Source organism: Meriones unguiculatus, chromosome X (assembly GCF_030254825.1).
Source record: "Meriones unguiculatus strain TT.TT164.6M chromosome X, Bangor_MerUng_6.1, whole genome shotgun sequence".
NCBI classification, from domain to species: Eukaryota; Metazoa; Chordata; class Mammalia; order Rodentia; family Muridae; genus Meriones; species Meriones unguiculatus.
In genome coordinates this window covers 65,222,466-65,241,313 of record NC_083369.1, presented here as the reverse complement: position 1 = coordinate 65,241,313, position 18,848 = coordinate 65,222,466, and the positions used below count along the sequence as shown (strand labels likewise).

At 40.2% G+C, this 18,848-nt stretch overlaps 1 protein-coding gene across 1 annotated transcript in view; it reads left to right on the top strand.

Moving 5' to 3' along the window:
• The window catches only part of Gucy2f (guanylate cyclase 2F, retinal), a 131,515-nt gene extending 118,286 nt beyond the window's left edge, over positions 1 to 13,229 (top strand). Inside the window, exons 16-18 of the mRNA XM_060374654.1 lie at positions 1,531 to 1,625; positions 12,966 to 13,054; positions 13,145 to 13,229. Coding sequence (XP_060230637.1) covers positions 1,531 to 1,625; positions 12,966 to 13,054; positions 13,145 to 13,229 — 269 coding nt within the window. The remainder of the gene's footprint in view (positions 1 to 1,530; positions 1,626 to 12,965; positions 13,055 to 13,144) is intronic.
• The last annotated feature ends 5,619 nt before the right edge of the window (positions 13,230 to 18,848 follow it).

Genomic DNA, 18,848 nt, shown 5'->3' with positions numbered 1-18,848 from the left:
AATGTGGTAGTAGTAAGCTCCAAAACTAGCTAAGGTCTGATACGAGGTAGCCTCTGACTTCATGTTGACTGTGACACTGAGGCATGTAACATGCTTCTTTATTTATTATAGATACAGTGTTTCATCAGCATGTGTGCCTACAGGCCAGAAGAAGGCACCAGATCTTATTATAGATGGCTGTGAGCCACCATGTGGTTGCTGGAAATTGAACTCAGGACCTCTGGAAGAGCAGCCATGTGCCCTTAACCTCTGAGCCATCTCTCCAGCCCGTAACATGCTTCTTAATAAAAATTCAATTTCATCAGTTTCTCCCTCATATCCAGTTAAATAGACTGGGATTCTTGAATGGGAGTAATTAGGGACTTACAAGTGATCCTCGCTGTTATGTAGCTACACTGTGGTTAAAATCAAGAGCCTTTTAACCTATGTGCCCCACCCCATAGTCAGGACAACCCTACCAAGATATCCTGAAGCTCAGAGGCTAGTGGAATGGCACACAGTGGAATAGGTACGCTTGTTAGGAATGTGGCTTTTAGGAGCAGGATAACCCTTTCTGAACAGAGGCTTTGGATGAATGTGCATCAATAAAAAAGACAAATAATGATACTGAGCTGTTAAGGAAATTCGTTGTGAATATATGTGATGAAGCTTTCCTGTTCTTTTCAGCCATGCCTTCCTACTCAGATTGTAACCACCTTCTAGATAGACAGCTTCTGTGAGTACATGTCAGAACATTGGGCTCAATCTCAGCAAGGTGTCAGGTCACACAGTGACATAGTTGTCAGGAAGTTCAAGGACCTTATCTCAGGGAGCAAGTGGTTAGTTTTCAGTAAAATATTACTTTTTCAGTCCTAAATGAATTTGGAAAGATATAGCTCCCTAATGTAAAGCTCCTATCACTTGTTGGAATCCAAGACTGGAACAGAATATAGTCAGGCACATCTGGAAGCACTCACTGTCCACTGAAAAAAGTTAGGGTTGTCTGATGCTCACAAAATACTGATTCACAGAGAAAATGTTCGGCTATTTTTCAATGATGTTTTAAATATGATAATACTAAGATATGGCTGTAAGTTTCCTAATTTTGGAAAAGACACATTTTAACATAAAGTAGGATTATAAAGGTCTGGAGAATTCAGCCTTAATAACAGCCATGCAGCAAGCTGCTAAAGCCAAACTTTCCTTAGAGGAAGTTATATTGTAGCTGAGAGCACAGTGGTGGTTGCTGCTTTCTTCCTCTCAACCTTTGAGTTAAATTAACACCTTGCTATTGCATGACCTTTCGTCTGAGATAGTGTCTAGGAGTCTGATGGGTGCCACTGCTAAGGTCTTCTTTGTGCTTGATGAGGTCATCACTCCTCTAACTCCTTTTATTCAACAAGGACTAAAGCTCTCTATTTCTCCCTCTCCCCCCAGACCTTTCTGAGAGCTTCCTATACTCTGAAATGGGGACATTCATTACACTGTTAATGTCTCATTGATTTTACCAGTGAGAAAGTAGCTAAAGTGATGCTTCCCCTTCTTTTACAGCATACCGAATTCATGTCAATCTCAGCACAGTAACAATTCTCAGAACTCTGAGTGAAGGCTATGAAGTAGAGCTTCGTGGAAGAACAGAGCTCAAGGTATGATGGACTTTTGATTGGGGAAGCAAACCCCACGGACACACTTGCATCTTGAGAGTTCATGTTCTGTCAAAAATGTGCACCTGAGAGTCTGAGACTTGGAGCTACAAGTTGGGCATAGTCTCAAGTTCCAGCTGAGGTTTCTTTGTGCTTCACTGTTTTTCTTTTTGAAATATTAACCCCAAATAGTATGAAGGAGAAATGAAAATATTTCTCCTTACCCCCACCCCAGAATATAAGTCTATTTTTTTTCTACTTAAAAGAGCTGTCCAGAATTTGGTTTACCTATGAGTTATGCTATAATTTTGATTGTTTAATTTCCATTTTATTTACTCTTTGGCACTGCTGAACATAGTCACAGTATTAGTGAATTTACATTTTCCTCTTAGCCCACTCAGTGGCCACCCTTTCTGGCTTTTTAGTTACATCATGGGCTTATTACATATACAGGTCTTTCTCCAAGGCCAGGGGTACTGGAAGGATCGGGGTGGGGCCAGAGTTTGCTTTTATGAAACACAAACATTAAATATGATCTTTCCTCTCTACTGAGGCTGTTATTTGACCTGTAATTTGGCATGAGGATAATCCAACCTCCCTTTTGGAATTTCTATTGAATTTTCTTCATCTCCTTCTAGCCTTGTGAACCTAGGTGTAAGAGATTCCAGGAATCTGTTACTCTAACCCGCTCATTCTCAGAAAAAGAATCAAGACCCAGAAAGGCAAAGCCTTTCACAGGGGAACATTGTCATTTGCTAGCAGAATCAGCGAAAATCTTAAAAAGCCTTATTTGCTTCTAAAAATACTACAGTAAATGAAGATGATTTTAAAGTGATTATTCATGGGAGAAAGCAAAGATGGACAGTAGCGGTGGTATAATTTACTTCTGTCATTGGCATGCTTTCCCTGAATGGTAGTGATTTACATGTAATTAGATGTTAGAAGTTAAAGCTAGGAAGGCTTACCTCTAGTTGTTCACTCCTTTTTCTACTTCATGTAAGTTTGGCTCTTTCAGTAGAACTTTAATATCTTCTTGTAGGTGGGATGACTCACTTACAAGGGGACAGAGGCTTTTCATCACCTCTGCAGAGAACTCATACTCAGCGACATGATGGGGTCAGGTTATTACTTGGGCAGCAAATCAGATTGTTCAAGGCTTTTGTGATTCTCCTGTACAGTCTGTCATTTCCCAGCACTAAGGGACAAAGGCAGCATGGTTTCCTGAAGCACTTTTCTCTGTATTTCTGGGTACAGAGATTTCACCTAAAAGCCCAAGAACTGAAGAGCTCTCACTTTTGAAACAGAAAAAGAAAAAAAAAAGCTGGCCCTAGTCCCATGGTTTTGTATTGCCCTACAGATTCTGGATAGGAGTAGTTGCATCTTTAGAAGTTTAACCTCATAGGACCCCTTTGTAACCTCAAGTTTCCCTTACCCCAGCGAATTTTGGAAGATATTACAGGAAGCACAAGGAAAAACTGTTTTTTTAATTTCCACACTGGGCCTAAGTTTTTAGGGTTGCAGAAGAAGAGTAGATTCAAAGAGAAGGGGGCACATAGGAAAGCCATTTTTGTTTGTTTCTGTTCATTCTACCTCCCTTTCCATAAGAGTAAGAAATTGCACATTGTATTGCAGGAGTTAGGCAAAGGAGGTTTCTAGTGTATTAGAGACAGGTAATGTATGCCCAATCTGACTGTATCAAATAGCCAGTCCATTTCAGAATATCTTCTTTTTACTTTTTTAAAATTTATTTATTTTTATTAATTACAGTTCATTCACTTTGTATCCCCCCCATAAACCCCTTCCTCCTCCCCTCCCAGTCCCATCCTTGCCCCCCCTCCTTCATGCTTGCCCCTCCCCAAGTCCACTGATAGGGGAGGTCTTCCTTTCCTTCTTTCTGATCTTAGTCTATCAGATCACATCAGAAATGGCTGCATTGTCATCTTCTGTGGCCTGGTAAGGCTGCTCTCCCCTCAGGGGTAGGTGATCAAAGAACAGGCCAATCAGATTATGTCAGAGGCAGTCCCTCTTCCCATTACTATGTAACCCACTTGGACACTAAACTGACATGGACTACATCTGTGCAGGGGTTCTAGGTTATCTCCATACCTGGTACTTGGTTGGAGTATGAGTCTCTGGGAAGACCCCTGTGGTCAAATTTTCTCATTCTGTTGCTTTCCTTGTAGGGTTCCTGTCCTTTCCGGATCTTACTATTTCCTCCTTCTTACATAAGATTCCCTGCAAGTTGCCTAACAGTTGCCCATATGTCTCAGCATCTGCTTTGATAGTCTGCAGGGTAGAGCCTTTCAGAGGCCCTCTGTGGCAGGTTCCTAGGTTGTTTCCTGTTTTCTTCTTCTTCTGATGTCGATCCTCTTTGCCTTTCGGGATGGGGATTGAGCATTTTAGTCAGAGTCCTCCCTCTTGATTAGTTTCGTTAGGTGTACAGATTTTAGTAGGTTTATCCTACATTATATGTCTATATAAATGAGTATATACCCTGTGTTTCTGCTTCTGGGATAGTTCACTCAGGATGATCCTTTCCAGCTCCCACCATTTACCTGCAAATTGCATGATTTCCTTATTTTTCATTGCAGAGTAATACTCCATTGTGTAGATGCGCCACAATTTCTGCATCCATTCTTCAGTTGAGGGACATCTGGGCTGTTTCCAGCTTCTGGCTATTACAAATAAAGCTGCTACAAACATGGTTGAGCAAATGTCCTTATTGTGTACTTGAGCCCGTTTTGGATATATGCCTAGGAGTGGTATGGCTGGATCTTGAGGAAGCACTATTCCTAGTTGTCTGAGAAAGCACCAGATTGATTTCCAGAGTGGTTGTACAAGTTTGCATTCCCACCAGCAGTGGAGGAGGGTTACCCATTCTCCACAACCTCTCCAGCATGTGTTGTCACTTGAGTTTTTCATCTTGGCCATTCTGATGGGTGTAAGGTGAAATCTAAGGGTCATTTTGATTTGCATTTCACTAATGGCTAATGAGGTCGAGCATTTCTTTAAGTGTTTCTCTGCCATTCTATATTCCTCCACAGAGAATTCTCTGTTTAGCTCTGTTCCCCATTTTTTAAGTGGATTACTTGGTTTGCTGCTTTTCAGCTTCTTTAGTTCTTTATATATACTGGATATTAGCCCTCTGTCAGATAAAGGGTTGGTGAAGATTCTTTCCCAATCTGTAGGCAGTCGCTTTGTTTTGATGATGGTGTTCTTTGCTTTACAGAAGCTTTTCAGTTTCATGAGATCCCATTTATTGATTGCTGCTCTTAGAGCCTGTGCTGTTGGTGTTCTATTCAGGAAGTTCTCTCCTGTACCAATGAGTTCTAGGGTATTCCCCACTTTTGTTTCTAACTGATTTAATGTGTCTGGTTTTATGTTGAGGTCTTTGATCCACTTGGACTTCAGTTTTGTGCAGGGTGATAAGTATGGATCTATTTGCATTTTTCTACATGAAGACATCCAGTTAGACCAGCACCATTTGTTGAAGATGCTATCTTTTTTGCATTTTATGGTTTTGGCATCTTTGTCAAAGATCAGGTGTCAATAAGTGTGTGGGTCTATTTCTGTGTCCCATGTTCGGTTCCATTGATCCACCATTCTGTGTCTATGTCAGTACCATGCAGTTTTTATAACTGTTGCTCTGTAGTACAGCTTAAGATCAGGGAAGGAGATACCTACAGACAATCTTTTATTGTAGAGGATTGTTTTAGCAATTCTGTGTTTCTTGTTATTCCAAATGAAGTTGAGAATTTTTCTTTCCAGTTTTGTAAAGAATTGTGTTGGTAATTTGATTGGAATTGCATTGAATGTGTAGATTGCTTTTGGTTAAATGGCCATTTTTACTATGTTTTCCTGCCAAGCCATGAGGATGGGAAATCATTTCATCTTCTGATATCTTCTTCTAATTCTTTCTTCAGAGACTTGAAATTTTTTTCATGCAAGTCTTTGCCTTGCTTGGTTAGGGTTACACCAAGGTACTTTATATCATTTGTGGCTATTGTGAAGGGTGTTGTTTCCCTAAATTCTTTCTTAGCCCTTTTGACTTCTGTATACAGGAGGGCTACTGATTTTTTTTTTTTTGAGTTAATTTTGTATCCGGCCAGTTTGCTGAAGGTGTTTATCAGCTGTAGGAGTTCCCTGGTAGAGTTTTTGGGGTCACTCACATATACTATCATATCATCTGCAAATAGTGATAATTTGACTCCTTCCTTTCCAATCTGTATCCCCTTGATCTCCTTCAACTGTCTTATTGCTCTAACAAGGACTTCCAGAACTATGTTGAAGAGATATGGAGAGAGTGGGCAGCCTTGTCTTGTCCCTGATTTCAGTGAGATTGCTTTAAATTTCTCTCCGTTCAGTTTGATGTTGGCTATAGGTTTGCTGTATATTGTCTTTACTATGTTTAGATATGTGCCTTGTATCCCTGATCTCTCCAATACTTTAAACATGAATGGATGTTGGATTTTGTCAAATGCTTTTTCAGCATCTAGGGAGATTATCATGTGTTTTTTTTTCTTTCAGTTTGTTAATATGGTGGATCACATTGATGGATTTCCATATATAGAACAACCCCTACATACCTGGTATGAAGCCTACTTGGTCATGGTGGATGATATCTTTGATGTGTTCTTATACTCGGTTTGCAAGTATTTTGTTGAATATTTTTGCATCAATGTTCATAAGGGAGATTGGCCTAAAATTCTCTTTATTTGTTCGGTCTTTGTGATGTTTAGGTACCAAGGTGACTGTGGTTTCATAGAATGAGTTTGGTAATGTTCCTTCTGTTTCTATTTTGTGGAATAGTTTGAAGAGAACTGGAGTTAGCTCTTCTTTGAAGGTCTGGTAGAATTCTGCGTTGAAACCATCTGGTCCTGGGCTTTTTTTGGATGGAGACTTTCAGTGACTGCTTCTATTTCCTTGGGGGATATAGGACTATACATCTGGTCCTATATTTTTTATTGATTTACCTGGTCCTGATTCTGCTTTGGTAAGTTGAATCAAAGAAAACTGTCCATTTCATTTAGATTTTCAAATTTTGTGGCATATGGACTTTTGAAGTAAGTCCTAGTTATTGTTTGGATTTCCTCAGTATCTGTGGTTATGTCCCCCTTTTCATTTCTGATTTTGTTGATTTGGATGGTGTCTCTCTGCCTTTTAGTTAGCTTGGCTAAGGGTTTGTCTATTTTGTTGATTTTCTGAAAGAACCAGCTCTTGGATTCATTGATTCTTTGAATAGCTTTATTTGTTTCTAATTGATTGATTTCAGCCCTGAGTTTGATTATTTTCAGCTGTCTACTCCTCTTTGGTGTGTCTGCTGCTTCTTTTCCTAGGGTTTTTAAGTTAGCCATTAAGTTGCTTGGTATTTTTTGTGCCCACCCATCAGCCTGGGAAGGTGATGAGGACACACAGGCATGTCGTTCTGGTCTGGGGACCTAGTGCCTGCACGACCCGGGATCTCTTCCGGGTTCTGGCTGGGGGACCTGAGAGTGGACCTGACTGATTCCCATGCCATGGGGGTTTCCTCTCACCTGGGAAACACAATCACTGTTGTTTTAAGGCCCAGAGTTGAGCCTCTTGGGCGCTGTAAGGGAAATGTTGTCCTGTTCCTCAGATGCAGTGCTCTCCTGGTGCTGCCATCTTGTTGTCCTCTCCAGAATGTGTTAATTCAACATTTCCACTCTTCATCCACTCTGTTGTTGCAAACAAAAGTTGCCCCAACATTTGGGACTGAAAGACTTTGTAAGATGACCAGCCTGCTGCAATTTTGAAGTTGATAACTACAAACATGTTTTCCTTCCAGCTTGCTTGAAATCCTTCTAGTAAAGCTTCTTTTCTTGAGCTTCTCCTTTGGATCCACTAGCAGTGTTGTTCCCTTACCCATTTCCTTCACAAAATTGATGAATTTTTTTCTATCTTTTTTTTTTTTTTATTGCAATCCAGGCAACGACTTAGCTGACACAAGAGAATAGAATATACTAATTACATGGGGTACACATAGTGATTGGGTGGCTCTGAAAATAACCAGACAAATATGAGGAAGCTGAGGTAGTTTGGGAAAGGAATCCTTTAGAGATGAGACTCTGGAGAGCTGTCCCAAGGTCCACTTATCCCCCTACTGCATTATACTGGCAACATGTTTCCCAGTGCCTAACCAGCCAGTTCTGCTTTTTCAGTATTTCCTTCCTGAGATGGCTTTATTGAATCCTTAGAACATTTTTATTAACCATTCCCTCAGCTGAGTTTACTTAAGTCACCGTTTTCTTGACTAGCTTGAAACTTGTTGCTGAAATTTTGTACCTATTGTAACATCAGTTTCATTTCCCAGAGATTGTTTTAAAATATAAACTTGAATTCTGAAAGACTTCCCTAAATTATTGTTCTCAGCAAATGTATGTTTTCATTGTTAGATGTGCACAGTTTTAGACTCTAGTTCCAATTTGTGGGATTAAGTAGTATTTGACTCTCTGGTCCATAACAGTAGTATTATTTTGTGATTTTTCTTCTTCTCCAATCTCTTTTACTCCTCTTAACCCATAACAAACAAACAAACAAACACACACACACACACACACATACACACACACACACACGGGGGGGGGAAGAAAGAATATCTAATTTTGTTAATTTGTTTGAAGACCAACAAATCTGTTCTCTAATTATTGCGTGACATCATATAAGTAACTTCATCCTCTCTATGTTTCTGTTTACCTACACAGAGGCATGTTCTTATCTAAGGTTGCCAAGAAACCTATTAGTCTCCCAACTTTTAACATCCTAAGAATTGTCTTTCAGCCTCTAGATGTGTGTGCCCCGTGACTGCAATATATTAAAGAAATGTTGTAGTGTGAAGAAAAAGGCATTGACTGTTTTCATTCTGATAGGCTTGGGTTCAAGTCTGTTATTCTTGCTTAATTACAAGCCATGTAATGTCATGAAACTCAGTGTCCCAATTTGTAGAATGAGAATGATAATAAAAATACCTCCGAGTACTTCTGTAAAAAAGAAATAGACAGGAGATGTCACATATATTAAAAATGTCATGCCAACGCAAGGTGCTATTATTTGGTGATGGTAGGAGGTGTTTGCTTCTGGCTTTGGTTTTTACCCTTCTTGTTTTGCCTCTATCCTGGCCTTCAGAATAGTGGAAAAGGGTGTTTAAATGGGGAACCAGAATTCCAAAAATTTTCTTCAATGAGCTCCAAAACCTCAGGGAACCCCTGGAGCTCCTTTGCATCTTCTTTGATTTGGAAACTTGCCTGAGCCTGTAACACTTTCATATTCTTTCAAAAACATGTCCAGTTTAGTTTGGACATTCCTGAGTGACCCAGGACCCACCCAAATCTCTTCATAATGCTGACATAAACAGAGTTTTTCTGGAAAAATAACATGCTGTCCTAGTAGCCTGTTTCTAAAGAGAAACAGTTAAATATGACTAAGGGTTTGGGTCTTTTTTTTTTTTTTTGACAATGGCTTATTTTTTTTTTACTCCTTTATTAATTATACTTTATTCACTTTGTATCCCCCCTGTGGTTTGCTCCCTCCTCCAGTCCCAATCTCTCCCTTCCTCCACCCTCTGCCTGCATGCCCCTCCCCAAGTCCACTGATAGGGGAGAACTTCTTTTCCTTCCTTCTGATCCTAGTCAATTAGGTCTCATCAGGAGTGGCTTCATTGTCTTTTTCTGTGGCCTGGTAATGCTGCTTCCCCCCTCAGGGGGAGGTAATTAAAGAGCAGGCCAATCAGTTCATGTCAGAGACAGTCCCTGTTCCCACTACAATGTAACCCAGTTGTCTGAGGAAGTGTCTGAACTGCCATGGGCTACATGTGTGCAAGGGTCTTAGATTATCTCCATGCATAGTCCTTGGTTGGAGTATCAGTCTCAAGAAAGACCCCTGTGCTCAGAATTTGTGGTTCTCTTGCTCTCCTTGTGGAGTTCCTGTCCTCTGCAGATCTTACTGTTTCCCACTTCTTTCCTAAGATTCCCTGCACTCTGCCCAAAGGTTGTCCATAAGTCTCAGCATCTGCATTGACAGTCTGCAGGGCAGAGCCTTTCAGAGGTCCTCTGTGTCAGGCTTCTGACTTGTTCCCTCTTTTCTCCTTCTTCTGATGCCCATCCTCTTTGCCTTTCTAGATAGTAATTAAGCATTTTAGCAAGAGTCCTCCCTTTTGATTAGTTTCTTTAGGTGTAAAGATTTTAGCAGGTTTATCCTATATTATATGTCTATATGAGTGAGTATATACCGTGTGTGTCTTTCTGCTTCTGGGACAGCTCACTCAGGATGGTCTTTTCCAGATCCCACCATTTACCTGCAAACTTCATGATTTCCTTGTTTTTTTATTGCTGAGTAATATTCTATTGTGTAGGTATACCACAATTTCTGTATCCATTCCTCCACTGCGGGGCATCTGGGCTGTTTCCAGCTTCTGGCTATTCCAAATAAGGCTTCTACAAACATGGTTGAGCAAATGTCCTTATTGTGTACTGGAGCCTCTTTTGGATATATGCTTAGGAGTGGTATAGCTGGATCTTGAGGAAATGCTATTCCTAGTTGTCTGAGGAAGTGCCAAATTGCTTTCCAGAGTGGTTGTACAAGTTTACATTCTCACCAGCACTGGAGGAGGGTTCCCCTTTCTCCACAAACTCTCCAGCATGTATGTCATTTGACTTTTTGATCTTAGCCATTCTGATGTGTGTATGGTGAAATCTAAGGGTCGTTTTGATTTGCATTTCCCTACTTTATCAGGTTTCATCAAAAGTGGCTGCATTGTCTTCCTCTGTGGCCTGGTAAGTCTGCTCACCCCTCAGATGGAGGTGATCAAAGTGCAGGCCAATCATTTCATATTAGAGACAGTCCCTGTTCCCATTACTAGGGAACCCACTTGGACACTGTATTGCCATGGGCTCATTTGTGCAGGAGTACTAGGTTATCTCCATGAATGGTCCTTGGTTGGAGCATAAGTCTCAGAAAACACCCTTCTGTCCAGATTTTTTGGTTCTTTTGCTCTCTTTGTGGAGCTCTTTTCCTCTCCAGGTCTTTCTATCTTCCCCTTCTTTCATAAGATTCCCTGCACTCTGCCCAAAGTTTGGCTATGAGCCTCAGCATCTGCTTTGTTACCCTGCAGGATATAGTCTTTCAGAGGACCTCTGTGGTAGGCTCATGTCCTGTTCCCTGTTTTCTCCCTCTTCTGATGTTCATCTTCTTTGCCTTTCTGAATTGAGCATCTTACCCAGATTGCTCCTTTTGGATTACCTTCTTTAGGTGTACAGATTTTAGAATATTTATCCTATTTTATATGTCTAATATCCACTTATGAGTGAGTATATACCCTGATTCTGGGATATCTCACTCAGGATGATCTTTTCTAGTTCCCACCACTTACCTGAAAATTTCATGATTTCCTTGTTTTTAATTGCTGAGAGAATTCTCTGTTTATCTCTGTACCCCAGTTTTTAATTAGATTACTTGGTTTGTTGGTGTTCTTGAGTTCTTTATATATTCTGGATATTAGTCCTCTGTCAGACATGGTGTTGGTGAAGATTCTTTCCCAGTCTGTAGGCTGTTGGTTTGTTCTGATGTCAGTGTCCTTTGCTTTACAGACGCTTTTCAGTTTGATGAGGTTCATTGTTGATCTTAGAAACTAAACAAAAAGGAGGACCCTAGGGAAGATGCTAAGTCCTCATTCAGAAGGGCAAATGGGGTAGAAACTGGAAGCAGGAGAAGACAGGGAACAGGACAGGAACCCTCTATAGGGGACCTCTGAAAGTCTCTAATGATTGGGTTATTGAAGCAGATGCTGAGACTCATAGCCAATCTTCAGGCAGCAGTGCAGGGGATCTTATGAAAGAAGGGGATAGAAACACCTGGAGGGGATAGGAACTCCACAAAGAGACCAACAGAGCCAAAAAATATGGGCCCAGGCGGCCCTGCAGAGACCTATATCCCATTCAAGGATCATGCATGGAGAGGACCTAAAATATCCCTGCTCAGATATAGCCCATAGACTCAGTCTTCAAGTGGGTCTCCTAGTAGTAAGATCAGGGGCTGTCTCTACCATCAATGCAGTGGCCAGCTCTTTTATCACCTCCACACAGAGGAAGACAATGCAGCCAATCCTGATGAGACCTGATAGGCTAGGGTCAGATAGGATGGGAGGAAGCCCTCCCCTATCAGTGGACTAGAGGAGGGGCATAGGGGGAGAAAAGGGAGGGGATGGGACTGGGAGCATATGAGGGAGAGAGCTATAGCTGGGATATAAAGTGAATAAATTGTAATAATGAATGAATGAATGAATGAATGAATGAAAACACACACAATAAAACAGAGGACCATCAAACAATGCTACTATGTGAAAGTTAGAGTTAGTTGGTTGTCCATTAATGCAACTTGGGCTCTGTAGTATTCTCTTTTTACTTGTCTCATGAAGACATTATTTGAACCATATATTTTCAACCTGCTTGCATAGTCTTTAGTTATATATGCTAATTTTATATGGAAATTGTCATTATTAAGTAAGGAATATATGTGACTTTCTGTCTAAACATTTTTTTATAAATGAATTTAAGTCAGGCCAAAACAAAACAAAATAAAAAATAAAAGGAAGAATTGAAAGGAACAGAGAAAAGCACACTAGGAGAAGGGTTTACTAGAAAAGTGGGGAGAAGAATAGAGGGAGGGGATACAGGGTCATCAAAGAGATAGTCTTGTGGTGATTAGCATAGATAAATTATCATTCTATTGTAAGATTTATCTTCTTGACAGCCTACCAACTTGCCTATAAATGGCGGCATCTTTGGGGGGTCTTACTCTACTTTGATGAAAATAAATTAATCTGCAGAAATACATACTTCTCACAGCTACCAAGATTCCCCAGACTTAAAAACAAGGTTGAAAATCACATTCTCTTCTGGGGTCTTATACTAGTTGTTGGATTGTGGAGCATAGGGAGAAATAGACTCTGTATGCATGTACTCTAGGTGGAAAAGACAGTGTCTTGCTTAATGCCAAAAGACCAGGGCCAAAATAATAACACCTTCAGCTGACCATCCAGATGTTTGCTTGCTTTGAAGTAAAAAAAATCCACAAGATGAAGCTGCCTACTCTTGAGTAGACAGAATTTCTGAATGACAGCTCGATATGATGTTTACCTTGAATCTGGAATTTGGCTTGATTCGGGTGCATGTGGTAAGGAAGCCATACAGAAAAGTAGGTACAAGGAATGTTGACAGTGGAAAAGAGACTATTTCTGAGCTGTAACAAATTCTTGTACCCTACTGACCATAGGATGTTTTTAGAAAAATTGGCTATTACATGGTTAATATTGTCTATATTTTCAATAAGGGCAAAGGCACAGAGGAGACTTTCTGGCTTATTGGAAAGAAAGGTTTCACCAAACCTCTTCCTGTACCCCCACCAGTGGGCAAAGATGGGTAAGTAGAATTCATCCTTTGTCACTTGATTAGTTTTTTTATGCCCCACTCTGACATACTCTCATTATACCTATTTTGGTTCTCCTGCAGGCAAGTCGGCCATGGCTTGCAACCAGCAGAGATTGCAGCATTCCAAAGAAGAAAAACAGAAAGGAAGGCAGCTGGTGCAAATTAAGCCATAAGGTAATGGCCAGTGGGAAAACAGGGCACAAGAGCTTGCCAGATTTCCCAATCTGGGGCCCCCTTTGATATATGTGCCAGTCTCAGACTTTACTCTTGGCAGAAGGTAGTGTAGCTAGCTAGTTAACTTCCAAGCTCCACTGAGTTGGGCAAAAAACCTTATTGTGGAGAGGACTGTTGCAGTGTGGGTTATACTTGAAGGCTATTGGCTGCTGTGGCCTTTGTCTTCAACATTGATAACATGCTTGAATGCTAACAACTATGGCCTTTTTATCTAGTTATAAGGCAGGTGTATCTGTCTTTCATTGTTGATCACCTGGGCCACATGGTTAGTCAGTGCAGGTCTCTAGAGAGTTACATCTATCTAGGCAGTACAGCAATATCCCCTGCTTCATGGGCTACATTGACAAGGCTATATTGAATGGGATACTTGTATCATCTCCTCTGTAGCCACTGCTCGATCTTTTCCATGGTTGGAATTTCTAAGCACAGTAAGTTCATTGTCTTGGATTTAGGATACATCACATTCCCTTTTCCTTGCTAGGATAAGATGACAGAAAAATAATTATGACCATATAATTATATCTGAGGGATTCACTGCTTTCTTATTATTCCTTGCAGTATCTTTTCTTTTACTGTTTTTGTATATGTATTTATGTGCACGTATACAGATACACAGGGACAGATCTATGTGGAGGCCCGTGGTTGATGGTTGATGTGGCTGTCTTCTTCAGTTGCTCTTCAATCTCTGTTTTGTGTCAAGGTATCTCACTGAACTCGAGTTTGCCAATTCAGCTAGATTGGCCAACCAATAAGCACCAGGACATTTCCTGTCTGTTTTTTTCCATCATTGTGATTATAAGTACATGCTACTGCACTCAGCTTCTTACATAAATAATGGAGTTCTGATCTCAGATCCTGCTTGAATGGCAAGTACTTTACTAACTGAGCCATTACTCTCACTCTTTTTTTTTTCCTATGTATTGATTTCTTATTTTCTCTCTCCTGTGGAAAGAGACTTTTTCTCTAAAGCCCATTGCCCTTTCCCCATGTCTTTAGGAAGTCACAAAAGTCTTAGCTATCAAAAGATTCTAAGGAAAACATGAGACTATCTCTGTACACTCTTAGTCTCTTGCTTTCTAGCATATTTCAAAATAATCACAATTATAGTAAAATCTACAAAAGACACCCACATAACGCCTATGCTCATACTTGTGTCTGGACTCTGTCAACTCTGTGTATTTCTGTCTTAAGAAAACCACAGTATATCTTCATTTTTGCAACAATCACAAATACTATGTACTAGCCAAAATATTCTGTTACACAAGCAGCTGCTCTTGGCTTTTTAGTACCACCTCCTGATTCACTGCCACCTGGGGTCTGGCTTTGTTCTTTCCTGCTGACCAACATAAGCAGATAAGCAGCTGGGAGAACAGTCATCCAACTCCTCAAACATTCTTTCCTATGGGTTGGAAAACAAGGATACATCAGGTTTAAGATTCAGTCTCTCCCTTACTCTTTCTCTGTCTGCTTCCCCTTTCCCCCCTCTCACTGAAGGAAAAAGTTCAGAAACTCTTGAAAGATCCTCCTTTGCTGGAAGGCATTGTAGAAGAACCTACCTATTCCTAAAAATGGTTGAACTTTGCCTCAGGGCATAAAGCAGCTGACTCACCACCACTGGCTGTGTGCTTGGTGGTGCTGTTCTGGCCTTAAATGGCTGTAGTTTAAGCTATATAAGAAACTTACTCATCTGGACCTTTGGCAGATAGCCAGGACTGTGGCTATATGAAACATTAACACCATTAGCCCAGGAGGGGATTCTATCTCTGATGCTGGCATCATTTGGATTTGTGCTTTAAGTTTAATGTTAATTGAGCATTCTGATCTTGGTTGCCTGTGAAAATCACACACACACACACACACACACACACACACACACACACACACACTCAAATGTCTCCAGAAAGAGCAGTACCCTTGACAGATATCAGAAGGCTTAACCTAAACCCAAGACATCCCAGGTACCTCATTTATTTCTCATTAAATGCCCTATATTAACACCACCTGATGAAATCAGTTATTCTAGAATGTTTGCAAATTTTGTGATTTTGTAGGCTAATTCTTATTGAAATATACCCAATGTACAAAAGTCTCATAATACCTATGAATGTTTTGACTTGCTGCCAACATCACTGGCACTGTTGAGGGAAAACCAACATTTATCAAGCTTTGTGTGATCAGACACTGAAGAAGAAAAGATGTAATGAATGAGAGCACAGCTTCAGTAGACAGATTCCAGAAGCTGTTTGATAGGCAGGGATATATTGTTGATCTAGTAGATTTGTCTTATATCCCTAAATATTCATGACATCCCAAATCAACTTTTTCACTTCACTTCCTATATTTCACCAACTGTGGTGAACATAAGGCTGAAGAGACACTTCTTTTATTCCTGAATGTGCCCCTTTGCAGAGAAAAAAGCAATTAGTTGACAATATCTATCATAATGAAGGTGAACTAAACTTTGTTTAGGAGGACATGACAGTTTCATTTTGATTGGGACAAGGAGAATTGAGGAAGTTGGCAGTTTTGAAGAATGGAGTCATAGAGGCAGGTTTGGGAGAACAGGAGAACAATGGATCTCAGGGAAATGGGTGAAATGATTATAAAGGTGGGGAAATCAGGTTATACTCTACCTTTTAAAAACTGTTTCCCTGAGGATGCTTCAGACTTAAAAATGGAAGAAAGTCTTCATATCCTTCTGCTTTTACAAGGATAATTAGATTACAGCTTCATGTGGGTTAAATCAACCTTTTCAGAAAGGCTAGAAACCTGAGCAGTGTGTGTGTGTGTGTGTGTGTGTGTGTGTGTGACAGTTTCTATGGAGGAAAGCATTTCATGTTCCACACAGTCAGATTATTTATTAGTAAATTAAAAACTGCCTCTATATTTGTCTTCTTCCTTTGTCCAATATTTGTGAAAAGTAAATCCTGTATTCATGCAAACCTGACAAATATGATAATGTTTATTCATTTATGGATCCAGGAAAGTTTAGCAATTTACTACTTGTTCATAAGATAAAGGGTGTGTGGTGAGTAGAATCTGTCATTTGAAATCTTGGCTTCTTAGTCAAATATCGAGTATTCATAGGTGTGTGGGTTTATTTCTGGGTCTTCTATTCAGTTCCATTGATCCTCCTTTCTGTTTCTATGCCAATACCATGCAGTTTTTATTACTGTTGCCCTGTAGTACAGCTTGAGATCGGGGATGGAGATACCTCCAGATGATCTGTTGTTGTACAGGATTGTTTTAGAGATTCTGGATTTTTTGTTTCTCCATATGAAGCTGAGAATCTTTTTTTCAAGGTCTGTAAAGAATTGAGTTGGTATTTTGATGGGAATTGCATTGAATCTGTAGATTGCTTTTGACAGTATGGCCATTTTCACAATGTTAATCCTACCAATCCATGAGCACAGGAGATCTTTCCATCTTCTGATATCTTCTTCGATTTCTTTCTTCAGAGACTTGAAGTTTTTCTCAAACAGGTCTTTCACTTTCTTGGTTAGAGTCACACCAAGGTACTTTATGTTATTAGTGGCTATTGTGAGGGGTGTTGTTTCCCTAATTTCTTTCTCAGCCCTTTTGTCTTTGGTATATAGGAGGGCTCCCGATTTTTTTTGAGTTGATTTTGCATCCTTCCACTTTGCTAAAGGTGTTTATCAGTTGAAGGAGTTCTCTGGTTGAATTTTGGGGGTCGCTCATGTATACTATCATATCATCTGCAAATAGTGACACTTTGACCTCTTCCTTTCTGATTTGTATCCCCTTGATCTCCTTTAGTTGTCTTATTGCTCTGGCTAGGACTTCAAGTACTATGTTGAAGAGATATGGAAAGAGTGGGCAGCCTTGTCTTGTCCCTGATTTCAGTGGGATTGATTTAAGTTTCTCTCCATTGAGTTTGATGTTGGCTATAGGCTTGCTGTATATTGCTTTTACTATCTTTAGGCATGTGCCTTGTATCCCTGATCTCTCCAAGACTTTATACATGAATGGGTGTTAGACTTTGTCAAATGCTTTTTCGACATCTAAGGAGATGATCCAAACCCTCCGAAGAGTGCAGGGAATCATATGAAAGAAGGGGACTTAGTATGATATGGAAAGGATAGGAGCTCTACAAGGACCAAATATATCTGGGCACAGGGTCTTTTCTGAGACTGACACTCAACCAAGGACCATCTATAGATATAACATAGAACTTCTGCTAGGATGTGGCCCGTGGTAGCTCAGTAACCAAGTAGTTTTCCAAGGTAAGGGGAACAAGGACTATTTCTAACAAGATCTCAAGGGTAGGCTCTTTGACTTCCCCACCCACCCCAGGGGAGGAGCAGTCCTGTTAGGCCACAGAGGAGGACTTTGCAGCCAGCCCTGAAGATACCTGATAAAACAGGGTCAAATGAAAGGGGAGGAGGTCCTCCCCATCAGTGGACTTGGAAAGGGGCAGGGAGGAGACCAGGGAGGGAGTGTGGGGTTGGGGAGGGAATGAGGGAGCGGGATACAACTGGGACACAGAGTTAACAAAATGTAACTAAAAAGAAAAATAAAAATAAAAATAAAAAGAAATCTTGGGGAAGGAACTTAATGGAAAAAGTGTGCTTACTGTTTTCTATTTCTCCTACCTAGATGGAAAGCGCTCCAGCACTGGAATCTCCTCTTGACAAATCAATGGAGAAGGTTATTCCAGAGCAAGACATTTTTCTGCCTGAGCAAGATATTAGTGAATGATTATACCTCCAAGGTTGTTGAACTTCCAGGGTCAAGTCAAGCCCAATTACAGTGTACAGGGTTTCCTGGGAAGGACCTTTGCTCATAGACTTTGTTCATTACCAAAGTATCACCTAAATCAAACCAGACAAAAGCAAAACAAAACTCCCAAGACAATTTCAGTGCAATCCGAAATAAATATGAACACCAAGAAAGAGTATACAGCTACTTCCAAGTCATTGAAAAGTAGCAAGGTTTACTTGAATGAAGAAAAGAAGGTTTCTATTTTCAGAACAGAGTAGAAGCCACTTTGTTTTCCCTTTAATGTCATTTGAATCTCTAGAAAGTTCTTAGTGAGCATAATTGGTAACTCAGATCCCATGGGATTAGATCCAGGGAAGGGGATCATCCAGCAATGTAGAGCTTACTTCTAGTCCACTATAACCTTAGGTGACTGGAATTCATAGATAATGGAGGAGAGGAAAAGAGCCTGGGTTACTCTGTTATTTGGATAATGGGAGTCTAAGGAGAAATTTCTCTTCTTACTACTTATTGTTCAAAATCTTTCCAAACTTGCTATTGTCTCTTTTCTTATCTGAGTAAACAGAATATAGAATTTTCTTTGATAGGTGAGAATCTTTATGGGCTTAAGGGACATACACTGAACATGAAAGAATAAATGTAAGAGACACTGTCAGGATAAAAGAAAAAGTCACAGAAGCAAGTGAGCACTTTCATTGAAGTTTTATACTTCCCTTCTGACTACTCTGCCTTCAGTCCCTTATCTATGTCTCTAAAAGTGATCCCTTTCAATATGTTTTGGCTTTATATTTTTAGTTTTCCAGGTTGTATT